Source organism: Rhamphochromis longiceps, linkage group LG10, assembly GCF_057381845.1.
Source record: "Rhamphochromis longiceps isolate RC_006_pf linkage group LG10, R_longiceps_female_GT1.1, whole genome shotgun sequence".
NCBI classification, from domain to species: Eukaryota; Metazoa; Chordata; class Actinopteri; order Cichliformes; family Cichlidae; genus Rhamphochromis; species Rhamphochromis longiceps.
This window is the reverse complement of record NC_140566.1, coordinates 34,942,368-34,957,828: the sequence shown is the minus strand read 5'-3', so window position 1 is coordinate 34,957,828 and position 15,461 is coordinate 34,942,368. Positions and strand designations below refer to the sequence as shown.

At 39.5% G+C, this 15,461-nt stretch overlaps 1 protein-coding gene across 2 annotated transcripts in view; it reads right to left on the bottom strand.

The window, feature by feature from the left end:
- Positions 1-14,300: 14,300 nt before the first annotated feature.
- slco2b1 (solute carrier organic anion transporter family, member 2B1) overlaps positions 14,301-15,461 on the bottom strand; it is a 28,282-nt gene continuing 27,121 nt past the window's right edge. For both annotated transcript variants that reach the window (XM_085421416.1, XM_085421415.1), the window contains exons 14-15: positions 15,304-15,424; positions 14,301-14,904 (exon numbers count right to left, since the gene is read on the bottom strand). In XM_085421416.1, the coding sequence (XP_085277542.1) occupies positions 14,745-14,904; positions 15,304-15,424 (281 nt within the window). In that variant the 3' untranslated portion in view covers positions 14,301-14,744. The remainder of the gene's footprint in view (positions 14,905-15,303; positions 15,425-15,461) is intronic.

Sequence of the window (15,461 nt, the reverse complement as noted above, 5' to 3'; positions counted from 1 at the left end):
TTCCTTCGTTGTCACTTTCAAAACCAAACAAATCCTCGTTGTCAGTGTCAGAGTCGAACACCCTCAGAAGGGCCGTGGCGGTGTCCTCCTCTCCATCATGCAGCAGTCCAGCCCTTCGAAATCCGTTGGTGATCGTGGATGTTTTCACACTTTTCCACGCTGTCAGAATCCACTGGTGGAGTTGGGCATAACTTGCTGAAGGTGTAGCGCTACTTTGAAGTTTGTTTTTCGCGCTACTTGTACGGCACTATGTTGCCTGGCGGATGGACATGTGACCAACATACCACTCTTGAACCCCGATACTGTGTGTCTGATCACATGCCCTTCCGCCAGGCAACGTAGTGCCGTACAACAGCGGAACAAACAAAACAAATCGTCTTACGATATCACAAAAATCATGGACAATCCATAGAAAAGCCGCACCTGACTAAAAGCCGCAGGGTTCAAAGCTTGTGCAAAAAGTAGCGGCTTATAGCCCGACAATTACGGTAATTAAATATATTTGCTATACTATAAATAAATATATATAAATACTATATCTACAGATAACACAGCAATTAATACATGTATTGTTTAATTAATAAAACATCAGAAAGTGATAAAACACATTAGAAATAGCTTCATAACAGACCATTAAATCAACACATTTTCATCAGCAGATGTTTGCATGTTCAGTAAAAATATTTCAACAACAAGTTTATGATTAAAATGATCAATGAACTTCAGCCTTACGCTATGTAATGTACTTTTCATGTTGGACTCATGGTCCTTTGTTAGTCCAGTTTAGGATAATGTCTCTGACGTATGTATCATATCAAACATATGTCATATCAAAACAAGCCCACACCTGCAGTTGTTTCAGTTTTTCACAGGTGTTTCCTGTCAGCTGGTCAACCTCTCAGGCGGACATCCATATCAGCCAACCAAACGACAAGCTCCTCCCTTTGTGCTTCAAATCCCTCCCACTCTGAGACAAGGAGCTGAAAGAGAGAGAAAAGAGTCAATTATAAAGAAGAGAGAAAAGTGAAACCCTCCTCAGAAGGTCTGACTCGCATACCTGCAGTTGACCTGTGATGGACTCCAGTTTGGCGTTCACGTCATCCCTCATCGATGCCAACAGCCGAGTCTGCAGGGTGCCCTGGAAGAGCCGAGTTAATGTTCGACTCCTCCTGGTCAGGCTCTCCAGCTGGATGAGCCGAGGTCTCCCCTCTCGCCGCCGCCTCTTAACACAGAAACACAAATTGCATCTGAAGCAGGAGGAGCAGATTTTTTTTCCTATTCTTTTCTAAATCCAGGCTAGATCACGTGGAGGTATTTGGAAAACTTTTTTGGCCAGCGGACGACTGTTGTCTCGCAGAAAGTCAAATCGAATGTATGCGATACACAAGCAATTCACAAGAACACATTATAAAAAACAATGCTATATTGTGCTATATGCTATATTTGCTAATATATATAATAATCTCAAAAGTAATGCCTTGAAGCAGAAAATAGTAATACTTTATTAAAATTTAAAACAGAACAGTGTTTGGATGTGTGCATTGTGTCTACTGTTTGTTAACTCACAACATTCATAAATGTCTTAATAATAAATTCCATATTCTGTCACCACATTATTTGTGATCAGTGGGTTTGCGGGGTTAGGGGTGTTGGGGTTAGGGTCTTTAGGCTTTGGCCCCCACCCCTGCCACCAGTATATTTTTAAGTATTTCTAACTTTTATTTGAATATTCAGTTTCCTACCATCTGCTCTTGAAGGGTAATCACCAGGTAACCCACCTCCCCCTTCGCACACACATGCACACAAACAAAACACACAGTATAATTCACAGCCTCATTATAGTGAATAAATATGTATGCCATTTACACCATCAAACTTAGACAGCTAAGGATGAAGAACCTTTTGTTCTTTAAAGAACCATTTGTAATAGCTGAAGAACCATCCACAAAATAAAAAGGTTCTATGACGTATGATGGTTCTTTAAAGAACCATGAAGACATCTGAAGAACCATTTAAGAACCATCGTTTTTCTGAGAGTGGGACCAGAGTCACTAAGAAAACAATTGGTAACACGCTACGCCGTGAAGGACTGAAATCCTGCAGTGCCTGCAAGGTCCATCTGCACATGTACAGGCCTGTCTGAACTCGCCATGTTTGGAGGAGGAATGCTACCTATGACTGCAAGAACACCATCCCCACCGTCAACAAGGAAACATTATGCATTGGGGGTGTTTTTCTGCCAAGGGGACAGGACAGCTGCACTGCATCAAAGAGGAATTGATGGGGGCCATGTATCGTCAAATCGTGGGTGAGAACCTCCTTCCCTCAGTCAGAGCATTGAAAATGGGTCGTGGGTGTGTATTCAAGCACGACAATGATCCAAAACACACGGCCAACACAATAAAGTATTGGCTCAAGAAGAAGCATGTTCATTTATTTATTTTTCTGGCAGACTTACAAAATCATCAGGGGTTCAAATCATGTTTCCCTTACTGTATATTTATTGAAAACAAAACACCCTGACAATGTTTGGGGACCAAGTGGGAAATGTTATATATTTGGATCAGTCAGTGTCAGTCTGAATAGATTTGTACTTTATTCAACAACCAGATTTTCACATGCTCATTTTCAGTTTTTCAGTTTGTTAAGTAATGCAGTCTAAGAAGCCTGCTTCCTCAATCATTCACCAGCACCTGTAGGTGTGATCCTGTGGCTCTGCACTGTGTGAGGTGGCTGATGAGGATACCAACGCTCATGGTAGCTTTAGCAGAATGCGAGTTTATTCATTTAAATTTTTACAGTTACAGAAGCATATTTATGGTTCATTGTATCCCTTTGTTGTTGGACGTAGCGTTTTGCGTTTTGGGATGATTAGGAGTTTCTAGTTTGCATTTTTGATAATCTTGTATTTTGGTCATTTATTCTGTATAGTTATTTCACCTTCTGGTTATGGTGTTATGCTTTCCTGGTGCTTATTATTCAATGTCTTTACTTCCCTGACTGCTTTTGTTAACAGATGGATTAATCCTGTTGTATTTCCATTCCTTTGCTCTGTCTTGTTTACCTTTTTGTCTTCTGTGGCTTGTGTGTCCTGAGCCCAAATCTGCACTGTCTACACTGCCATCACATTTCACATGACCAGCAGATTCCACGCAGCCCGTGCCATGTTATAAAAAGCTCGAGTTAGGAGATGACGCTTATACAGCACATGTCTGGGGACAGTATGGAGAAAGTGAAAGAGCAGATCAAAGACCTACAGAAGGCCAATGAAGGTAGAGTATGATGCCAGGTGAGGGACGTACCAGCAACAGGAAGCCTCCTTCAGGTTAAATTATTTCCAGAACAGAAATGAGAAACGAACACTATTCATGGTGATGTTTTTGTTTGTTTATTTATTTATTGACAATTATTTTTAATATTACTTCTTCTCTATTTAATGTCACTTCTCAGCTATGTTGATGTCAGGCTGATGTTCCAGATGTTCTAACAGTTGATTTTCCATTTAACAAAAACAAATGTCCCACAGGTATTTTTACTGCACCAGTGAGAGGAGCCTACCACTTTGACTGTGTTGTACAAGAGTGGAAAGAAGATTTTCATTGCATATGAACACCTGCGATCTGGGGCTGGAAGTTCCTCTAAGTTTGCCTCACTACTTCTGGAGGTTGGAGATCAGGTGTTTTTGCGTCTCATTGCTGACACAAGAGTGTTATCATATTAAAGAAAGATGCCCAACGGATTTACTTTCCATCATAAAAACCATCAGACTACCTTCAGTGGTCATCTGCTTTTCACCATGTGAGAGGTGTGACAGCTGCAACACGTCCTGTTTAGGTTGTTTGGAGCTTTGCATTTTCTATGAATAAAACAGGAAGTAAATCAGTCTGGGATGTTGGAATGACTTGTTTTATTTGGTCATTTTAATTTTCTACTTCTCCTCTGATAACACTCAGTCAGAGCATAATACCCACACAGGTAATGATCTTTTTATGGATGCTGCACAAACATTTCATTATGTGTAGACTTGTTTTACAAAGTTGAACTGTGGACAGATGCTATCAGGGAAAGTTTGATGAATACAAAGTGGAATTGGTCAGTTTACATTTGTTGTTCAATAAAGCTTTATGAAGCTGAAGTGGCATTTGGTTCACACGAGACAGTCTGAAGAATTAAAAAGTATTATTTCTGTAAAATTGCAGTAGCTGACTGACATACCAACAGCTGTGTGATCAAGACCTGTGGCAGCACATCACTGTGCTAAGGTGAATTTCAGGTTCCTACAAAATGAGCTAGAGCATCATCAAAATCCACATACAGTAAATATAGTGATAACAGAAGCCCCTACGGTGCCAGCAAGAGAGCATCGAGGTCATATTCATCAAACTAACAGTTGGTTTTAAACCGCACGATAAAATTTCATTGTGAATCTGAAGCTCGAGAACAGTTCAATTTAATTCAATTCAATTATATTCATATAGCGCCAAATCACAACAAGAGTCGCCTCAAAGCGCTTCATAGATACAGAGAAAAGCCCAACAATCATATGACCCCCTATGAGCAGCACTTTGGCGACAGTGGGAAGGAAAAACTGATTTGAGCTGATTGTTGGAATTTGGTGCTCTGTAAATAAAACTGAATTGAATTGCATTCATGTTCTGCTGTCAATATGTTGATATTTCTTTTGAATTATGAATTATTCATTGGTGCCTGGCTTCATTTGCATCTGTTCCAGGTTTTCCAGATGACAAACGTTCGGCTTCTTCCAGCTCTCAGACCTCTCTCCAGTTCTTTAGTCTGCATTTCATTGGAACTTCAGCAGAGTGAGAAGAGGGAACCGTGAGACAGAGAGCTCAGTTTGTATTCACAATGTGTGTGTGTTATGAACACCACTGAACTATAACTTTATTAGTATTGTCATACATGAACAACAGGTGACCCCAGTTTCAGGAAAACACTGGAGATCACATCATAAATTAACAATAAAGCAACAACAACATATAAGCGTGTGGGACAGCAGGAGGCTGAAAAACTCCTAAGTTGACTTCTATAACTAGCCTTGTGAGGGCGCTACTGGCAACATGTTTTAATAGGTTACAGAGATACCTGAAGGTGCTTTTGTCATACGACACACGGCAGCTGCAGTCCTGACCCACTGAAACTAATCAAGTGAATCATTAGAAGTTGACGTAATCACACTTTTCTGAAACATTTAATAGAATGTAAGCAGAGGTGGAAAGCATTCTCAGACGGGCGATTATAATGTTCACAGGGAGGTGTGGGTCACACATCAGTGTGGTGCACACATGTGGTCTCAATTACCCCGTCTGAGATTCCTGAAACACTTCCCAGACGGAGGGAAAAGGACAGAAAGTTTGTGAGCAAAGCTTGAAGAAGTCCTCGTTGTGTGTGATGTCCTTGTTGTTCTGGACTAAAGTTTCTGAGGCTACGTCCACACTAATGCGTTTTCCTTTGAGGTTGCAGGTTGAATCGTCTTGTGTTTCACGCATGCGCAGGACTGGAACGTAAGTGTTTGAATGTGGATGTGCAACTCTGTGAAAACGACTGAAAATGCTAGTGTGGACGTGGAGTTTTCAAATCTATCCGAGCTAGTGTGGACGTAGCCTTAAAGCTGCAGGATGCTGAGGAGAAACACTGACATGACTCCATCAGCTCAGTTCACAACATTTTAAATGCAGTAATGTAAATGAGTACATTTGTACTTTAATGAAATGCTGATAATTACTCTGCAGTCCAGACTCACCAGCCAACACCTCTGAGTGTCCATCAGAGGGCGACAAACACTCAGTGATATCCGCCAGAGGCAGCAGAGGAACTTCAGCTCACATGTGGTGTAACAGCAAAGCGCACACGATCACTTTAAATGCAGCTGCAGACGGTCTAATTGTAATCTGATTACATATCATGTTGAAATTCAGATTGGTGTCAAACAACATTTTAAATGTTTACATTCTGAGCCTCAATATTTTTCTACTGAAAATCAGCTAAATCAGTCTCAGTGGGTGGACCCAGAACCAGATCCCGCTGAAGGAATCCGAGGCTCTGTAACAGGGCAGTTCCCAGATGGATCAAGGATTCACACTGGATCCGGTTTAGCGTGACTCATTTTCCAGATTACCCCGGATAAACCCCCGTATCATAGCTGCTGATTTTGTCCACAGTCTAAAATTAAACTGAAATATCTCAAATCTATCTGTCCAACACACAGACAGCTCTATAGTTCAATGTTTATTTTAACATGTTTGCTTTTACTTAAGTCTTGAAAAAAATTCTGCTTCTTTCTTCCATCAGTGTGAAACGGTCACTATCATTGGCCTGGTGTGTCCGTATCAGTGAAGACTGAGATTAGATTAAAGATGAAATCAGATTTATCTTCTAAATCTTACTAATTGTTTCCATAATGGCAGAAATAACAGAGTGCGATAAAAAAAAGAAGACGACCTTTTTGCAGTTCATCATTTCTCCCCTCCTAGTATCACGAGCATATTCATATTCCTCAATCCAGTGGATTAAAATGGACGTTCTGGCCTTTACTTATCTGTTGCCATGGTGAGTCATGCTCTTCTGATGATGGCTAATTGTCAAACTAACTCTGACCGAACTAAAAACACTGACTTGGCGATCTCGGATATAATAAACTTGAGTTTGTGAACCTGCTTCCTGGAGCAGAGCCCTGATTATTCTGTCAGTTTGCTTCATTTTGAAATGATTGTCTGTCCTTTTGTGTGTATTTAACTCTCAATTGTCATTTTTTCCAAATGTAAAATTAAAAGAATTTAATGTTTTTCAATGATATTTTCTGTAAATTGAAAGTAAAAATTCAGCACAAGACAGAAGTAACCAGAGTCCTTCATGAGACTGATGAATGAAGCGATTGCATAAACGAAGGCTGTGACAGAGAACGACGTCGGATTAATGTTACATACTGTTTACTCAGGAAGTCAAAGGGAGCCGACGCGTTACAACATCAGCGTGAGAACAGAACAGGCGCTTTGGCAAAGCACACGGCAGGTGGATGTACCCACAAGCTGATTGCAGGCGAGGGTTCAGGTCTGCTGACACCTGGGATCTAGATAGATATCAGATAATGTGGGAAAAGACGTGGCAGTGAAATTAATTTGTGTTGTTAAAACATGTTGGACACGAAGATCCAACATGTTTTTTTTTTTTGGTAAATCCTGATATCCTGAAAAGTTTTTTTATGATAGAAACCTTGAATTTTGTTGTCCTTCTCCATCTGACAAACAGTCTTTGGGAGTCTTTGCAGCCTTTGAACCCATCTGTCACTTTCTGTGAATTTAAGCTGTCGCTCGTGTTTTGGTTCAAAGACCTCATGGAAGAATTCAGGAGGAAACGACACCTGACAGGAAATCTGCTGAAGAAGGAGGTTGGAGGTCATGTTTATACTCGAGTGAAAGCTGCCATGCTTTTTTTATTGCTAAGGGACAAAAGTTCAGATGGAGGGGTAGATTGTCTTTTCTACAACCAGGAAGCTGCAGCTGTGACATTCCCGATACTGGCATAAAACTATAATAAGCAGCTGTGCCTCCTGTCTCGACCCCTTCTTCCTTTAAAAGGCTCCGTTTATTCCAAAAAGTGGGAATGCTCAACTATAAGTTAAGTATATAAATAAATAATCAGAAAAAAGTCAAAACAACTGGAGAAAAGCAAAGGTACTCATGGTGAAGGTAGCAGAGCATCCCAGGATTAGAAGAACCCAAAGATCCGACAGAGACAGAGAAATACTGAACCCAAAAGTAAAACAAACAGTATTAAAATGCTACAAAGTCCCCGATCAGTGAAAATGAAAATAAAAGCCTTTAAAATAGTTTCATTTAAAAACAAAAAAGTTAGATTTCACATGAACAAACTGAAAATGAAAAAGGTATTAAGATTTTAAATTCAAATTTAATTTGACCCCAAAACAAAAGAAAAAAAATCAACTGCCGAATAAATTCTTTACAAATCCTACCATGTGGATTCATGGATTTTTTTTTCACATTCTGTCTCTCACAGTTGAAGTGTACCTCTGGTGCAAATTACTGACCTCTGTCATCATTTTAAGTGGGGGAACTTGCACAATCGGTGGCTGACTAAATACTTTTTTGCCCCACTGTAACAACCTGTTGTGTAAAGAATATAAGGAGGTTCACATAACACAAATCAAAAATGCTGATCCAGCAGTTTGAAATCATCACTGTTCAAAAAGTTTGTATTTCTTTTTTTAGCGTGTGGTGAGCACGTTCTGCTGAGCCTTCATGAATGTCTACGATATGAACCGTGGTTCAAATTACAATTTGCTTTCTCAAAATCTACAAAAGCAACAGAGCCCAGATGAAGATGGAGTTTTTTGGAGCTGTCGGTGCAGTTTTGTGGTGGTGCTTTAGCTCTGACAGCACAATGTCTGTAGGAGAAAGCTCACTTCCTCCTCTGTGTCACAACATCATGATGAAACAGACCTTTAGCCTGAAAAACTGTTTCCTTTTTGTACAGCGCTACAATGTAAGAGGATGAAAGCATGCTGCATCAGTTTAAAAGACAAAAGAGTCACTCTTTAGGTTTGGCATCGTGGCTCTGTTCTGGGACCCGTCTGTGCTCTAACTCGTCATTAGGAGTGAGAACGTGTTGGTCTGTGCTTCACATCTAAGCCTAGAGCAATAAGACGAGCAGCGAGACCCCCCACAGGCCAGGCCCACCACATTTCTACTTTACTGATGATATTCATGGAGATTAAGCAGGAGAGATGTTCTCCTCTTGTTTTTCATACTTCCCACACAGAACTGGGGCCCACAGACTGACTTTGAGTTTTTACATTTGAAAGAGTTGAGATGTTACCAGTTAGTCGGCGCTATAAAAAAAACCCATATATTTTGCTATTGATGTAAAGGATGTCTCATCAGATCTGTGATGGCTCTGCAACTTCATTAGCATTAGAAAAATACTACCTACTAACAAAACTAGCTAATAATGATGACGTGTGTTTAGTTCAGTGACAGCATGGAAGGAGGAGCTAGGGTAGAGGGGGGTTGCAAAGGGGCTTGCAGATGTAAAAAAGCTGAAGAAGTTTAAATATGGAGGAGATTTTATACTGCTGCTGAGGTCTATCAGCTGAAACACTACAGAAGACTGTTAACATATGAATACAGCCTGGACTTCACTGTTGGGCTTTTTCTCCTTCTTTGGTTTCTTTTCTTGAGCTCACTGTTGGTCACACAGATGAAACTTGGATGGATTTTTTCAACATGCTTTTTTCTGGTGCTGAACCAAGTTTGCCTTTGAAAGTATGAATCACATTGCACTTCCTGGAGAGCCCTACATTGAAATGGGAGCTATCACAGAGCTTTGATTGTTCCTGTTTCCAGGAGTATGTCTGTGTAGGTTCTCAGGTATCCATGTCATAGTAACCTAAGGAACTTGGAAAGGAAAGCGACTGAAACTTAATTTTCTTGAAGACGTTTCATCTGAGAAGCGTCTTCAGTTCTAAGATGAAATGGTGGAGAGTCCCAGATATTAAAGCCTGGTGGGAGTTGCCACTTAAAATGGTTGTTGATCCACCATTGATCATAGAATAGAATAGGATAGAATAGCCCTTTATTGTTATTGTACATGTACAACACAATTATGCGTGCCCCAGGCAAACTCTGCAGGAGTAAAAAGCAGAATATAAATAATAAAGACATCAGGAATAAATTGCAAAAAGAAGAGAGATGTACAGTCAAGACGAATACATACAAAACAAGAGAAAGGCACACAATGGAGAACAAAGTGTTTGGAAGCAGTGCAAAAAGACCTGAGTTCAGAGTCAGTGTGTGAGTGGCCTGAGTGACAAGGGTTACTCAGACCATGGCTCAGATAGTGTGGGACCTGATTGATCTGCGGTGCTGTCCAGAGGGCAGCGGCTCAAACGAGTGGCGGCCGAGGTGCGAGGGGTCACCTGCGATGGCCCTGGTTTACCTGAGACAGGAGGATCTGGCGATGGCCTTCAGGGGTGGCAGAGGGCAGCCATTGAATTTTTAGGTGGTGTTAATGACCCTCTGCCCGGCCTTACTGTTCTCAGTCATGGCCCCTGAGTACCAAAACCCATGCAGGAGGAGCACGCTCTTCACTGAGGAGCTGTAGAAGGCCAGCAGCAGTTCCTGGTCCAGGTTCTTCTTCCGCAGAGGTCTGGGCATTCCTCGCTGCACTGTACAGCAGACACCACATTGTTAAGTTTGTGTTTAGGAGTTTTGTCTTTGGGATGAACCAGTTTTTGTCTGAGTGTGTGGCTGGATCTAAAGTACACTGTGATGTTGTGCTTGGAGAAGACTCTCCTGGGTTTGTCTGACAAACTTGCTGCATAAGGGATAACAGTGTTGTTCACTTTGTCCTTCTTTTTTGCTGCTCTTTGTCTCGTTGTGTTTTTGTGGTTTTCTTGCTTATTCATGTTTCTTTTCTTATTTTTCTCTTATGGGATATTTTCGCCCGTTTAGCCATTTTCGATCTCCTTTTGTTGAATTTGTATCGTGTTGTTCTGGCTTTGCATCTCTTTCTTAATGTTTTTTTTTTCAGGTTTATATGTTTTTCTGTGGTCGGGTGACTCACCAGCTATGTTCAGGCCAAACTGTTGCAGGCATTTTAGATAAACTTAGAAACATGCCGCAGAGTCTGCATTTCTTCTCTGTTGTTTTTGGACTTTTTGTATATTTTTAGTATCTTTTCTTGGTTTTCTTCATGAATTTCTTCACAGCTGTTTTTAGTCATTTCTCACGTCTCAGTTAGTGTTCATATTTCTTTGAGTTTATTGACATTTCGATGTGAAATATTTACCCTGTATTGTGAATTGCTGCACTGAAGTGTGATGCCGCATGCTACGCCTTTGCACATACCTGTTGTGTGTTGAAGTAGGAGCAGCACACATGTTTGAGCCTGCAGCAGATACACCATCAGTGCTCCAACTGTCACAGACTTTCAGCCAATGACATCTTAAAGCTTCTGCCTGAACTTGCCTGTTTGTGCAGGTGGTCCGACCTCAAAGCTGGAATGTTTTATGAAAACTTGATGAGGAGCTCGATAAATCTGTCAGTTGGAAAGAATGCCTGTTTAGGCTTCAGGAAATTTGGTCACAGTTTGACAGATCTGCTAATGTGTGTGTGCGCGCGAGCGACATTTTTGTTTTAATCTGAATTTCAGATCACCTCCTGTGTTTAATGGTGGCATCTGTGGTGCAGTGATCTGGATCCAAACACTGAAAATGCTGAAAGCATTAATGTGAAATGTTTTAACCGAGTTTTCATATATACATTACATATAGATACCACATTTAGTTTGATTTTCTTTTCTCTATAACACTGTCTTCATGTCTTCAACATATTTTTTTTAATATGGAAGAAGCTGAGTGCGGGTATTTTACTTCTTTTCTATGAATCTAAAAAAATAAAAGGTGGCACTAATATTAAGATCTTCTGTTTAATTTACTGAAATTATGCTGTTACTCCCAATGCTGTCACATATAAAATATAATGAAAACTACAGTTATTCACAAATATTTCTAACAAACGAGCTACATAAAAAATCCCCAAGGTGTTAGGACATTAAAAACAAAAAAATCAATAAATTTTGAAACTTTAAAGTGGATTTAAAAATGGAAGAAACAAAAACAAATCAAAAGTAAATGCTCAGAAAAACCGAGTTGCTTTTTATTTGCCAATTTATCTTTTACACAAAAAGCAGTAAACAATGTACACATGTGCACAAATCACATGTGGAAAAATAAACACAATAAACACACTTCAACATTAAATGTGTCAATTAGTTTTATTTAAAAATATACAAAAAAAATTATGAATTTTGATGATATTTTATGATATGTTGTCCATCACATTTCGATTAGTGCTTTAGTGATACTGCTCCACTTTATTCTAAAATGTTATATATTTCATATATTTTTTATAAAGCTGGTGTCCTTTATTCACTGTTCAATTGGATATAAATATTTACAGAACAGCGTTTCGAGTATGAAAGGTTATCATACAAACACTTAAACATTCAGCACAATATAATTTTATCAAACTTGTAGAAAACAGTTTATAAAAAAGTGACAAAACACTGAAGACATCTCGCTGGATTAAATTCATCCAAACTCGGAAAATGTCCACGGGATCTGTTTGTGCCGGAAGAATTAAGTTCATGAATTCACATTTTCATATAAAAAGAGTGTTGTGGTGCCTTTTTGTACTTTCTGTTTGTTTGCCATCCTTCTCTCTTTTTTAGTTTCCCTTCTTTAATCTCTTTGAAGTCTTTTCGTGACTCCAGAATCCTGTCACAGTGTTCTGGTAAAGTTGTAGTTCCCCCATATAGAAAACCTTTTCTGCTCAATATAGCTCCATATTTTTTTTCTTGAGCTCCACTAGAGTAGCATTGCATGGTTCACAGTTGGCAATAATTGTTATTTACCTCATCCTGGGCTCTGGTTCAGCCCTCAGTCCACCCTCTGTCTGAAACAAGCTGGCCTAGCTGCTTTCTCTCTTCAAGATCACAGCATAAATACATTCACTGTACACAGGGATGTTTCTCTTTTATTTCATTTCCAGTGAAAATGATGGTACACTAAAAATATTCAGTGATGAAAGCTGTTGGCTTCCTCATTAGTGTGATGTTGAAATAAGAATTCTTTTGACACATTTAAATGTGAAAGTAAAAGTGAAAATGAGATTTAAAGGAATCTGTGCTGGATGTAATTTAACTGATGTACAGGAAATGATATAATGACCACATTTTTCACACCTGAAACTTGTTCCTATAGTGATGCTTTTGCAGATGTATTATCTTTAAGACCACAATCACATTGATCTGTCAGAGGTAACAACTGTATTCCAATTGTGTGCATGATTCACAGTTCAAAATAAACTTTCGTTGTCTCATACTCGGTTGTCGTGCAGCCACCTTACTGAGCTGTTTTAGCTCCTCCCCCTTTAAGACAGCTTCAACTGCTCCTTGTAAACAGAAAGTTTGACTAGCAGGTAGGCGGAGCTTAAGTGCCTGAGATGACCATGTTAGGGATATCGCCTAATGGCGATGTCACACAGATCCAAGAGTAGAAAAAACTGTAATAAAGTGAGTATTTAGAGCAGTGTACAGCCTGAGCATTAGAGTCACAGGGATCACTGTGAGTACACTGATCTCATTATTAGAGAGTTTACAGGTACAGGTACTTTTGATAATTGCATCTAAAAAATGTAACTAAGCCTTCCACCACCAGAGGCACCATTTTACCAGTGGGTCTATAACATGTCTTTGGAAGTCTGCTGTGCTTTTAATGTTTAATTTTCCTTGTTATGCCTTTGCTTTTTGTAAGCCACTATTTTAACCAAGGCTGTGTTCTTAATGGTTAAATAAAGCATGTGTTTGCGAGACAATTTTTTGTATATCAGGCAGGTGCACATATACTGCAAAGGTCTACTTTTACAATGTGAGTATTTTTAAGCAGCACCTGAGGGTGTCAGTAACTTACTTCACCCCAGCCCCACAGGCCTAAAGACTGCTTGGCAACTGCCTGGCAACCACCGTTTGGCTGTGATTCATTGCTGGAGTTTGCTAGCAGTCAGTGAAATTTTTCACAAACAGGTGTAGTGTGCTGTAGTAAAACGTTCGTTGCAGTAGCAAGGGTTGTATGAAATTTCTATGAAAGGTGCCGACTTGCAGCTACTCGCTAAGTGTTTGTTAAGCAGTGACATGTGTGAAGAAACTGGAAACTGATGTTCACGTTAATGTGAACATTAACGTGAACATTCTCTTTCTCTTAGTGAAAGGACGCTGACTAAATCCAGATGATCTTCATTCCGCACTGCAGTCTTGCTATATCTAAAACTACAAATTATGAGCTTCCTGTCTGACCTTATGCTAACATGGAAAATTTCTGCTTGGAACTAACAGTTCTTTGACATATTGGTAAAGATTTATGGGTTTGATTAGATAAGTCATCTCAAAACAGGAAATATTATACATGCAGAAGGAGTGGAATTTGGTACAGTGGTGTCCCACAGTGTAGTGCTAAACATATTGTTACATGTTGCCAATGGCAACTCATGTGTCTCCCTATAACGTGATATTTTTTCCTTATTTTCATGCCAGGCAAGTGTTACTTTAATTAAATTTCTATAGCAAGAAAACATTATATTTTGATCATTTACCTATATATATGGATGTGCTTAAGTATATGATTGCATATATTATGTGCATCCTCACTTCTGGCTACAAAAACCCAACAAGGGGGAGGCCAAAACACTAAAGTTGGATAGTCAAAATGTCAGGGGTGACGTCACAGTAGTTAGGGCGACCTTTTTATGTAGTTTATGACTTCATCAAAGACAAATAAAAAAAAATCTTGAAAAACAGAGTCCCGTGTTACTCAGGTTATTAGTTTTGGCACGCAGTTTGGGACTGATATACTGCTCAATGGCCAAAAACTAAACATCGTAAGTGAAACTTTACATAAGTATACACTGTCAGTCACATTAAGAAGTTCTATCTAAAAACAAGAAAACCATTCTGAAATGTTAGCCATGATGTATAAACAAAACAGTGATAAAAAAATTATTTTTGCCTTATAATGCAAGCACATTGCTCCGTTATAAGTGAAGCATCCACCACACCGAGTAATTCACTGCTTAGTGGCAGTGTCCTTTCAACCAGCATAGAAAAAAGCTACCTATGCAGTCTCAGTGAAAAGTGTTTTCTCAGAATCCACTTCATGTTATCAGTTCTTTTTCTTTGCCATTCTCTGATATTTTCTGATTCACCATCTGGTAATCACTTTCCTGATACCTGTCTCTTTTCCGCAGGACGACGATTGTCAGCAGGTAGCAGAGCAACCCTCCACACACAAAGACCACCTGCAGCCCTAGAAACCTGAATACACAAACAGGTGGTTATGGTTTTTTTATGGTTGTTTTTATGGTTGGGGGCTAGTCCGGGATGCAATCAGATGACAGAACGCTTTACAAAGCAAGAAATCTCTACTGAGAATGAGAAAAGTGTGATTCTGTGCTGGCAGTGAAATTTTTAGCCTTTATAACTGCAGAAAATGTGTTCATTTCAGTTGTTGTTTTTATAAGGATTATGAAATTGTTTTACTCTTTTAAAAAGAATTTACAGCCTGTCTCACAAAATGCATCACAATATTTATATAAATGACAATTTAATCTTTCCTACTATGAGAAGGAATGATTGCTGCATTCATTTCAATAGTCAAATAAACTTAATGACCACTTTTTGTATTTTGTTAGTATCTTTAAATGTTCCTTTTACCTGCTTCTGAAGCGCTCTAAGTTGTAGTATTGACAGGACGTCTGCTTGCCACATTTCTTGCCCCATAAGATGCAGGTGGTGTCGATGACACTGCCGTACAACACTGGACCGGGCATGAATGCTGTAAATAGACCAAGATGAATACTCAGTTAAAATCA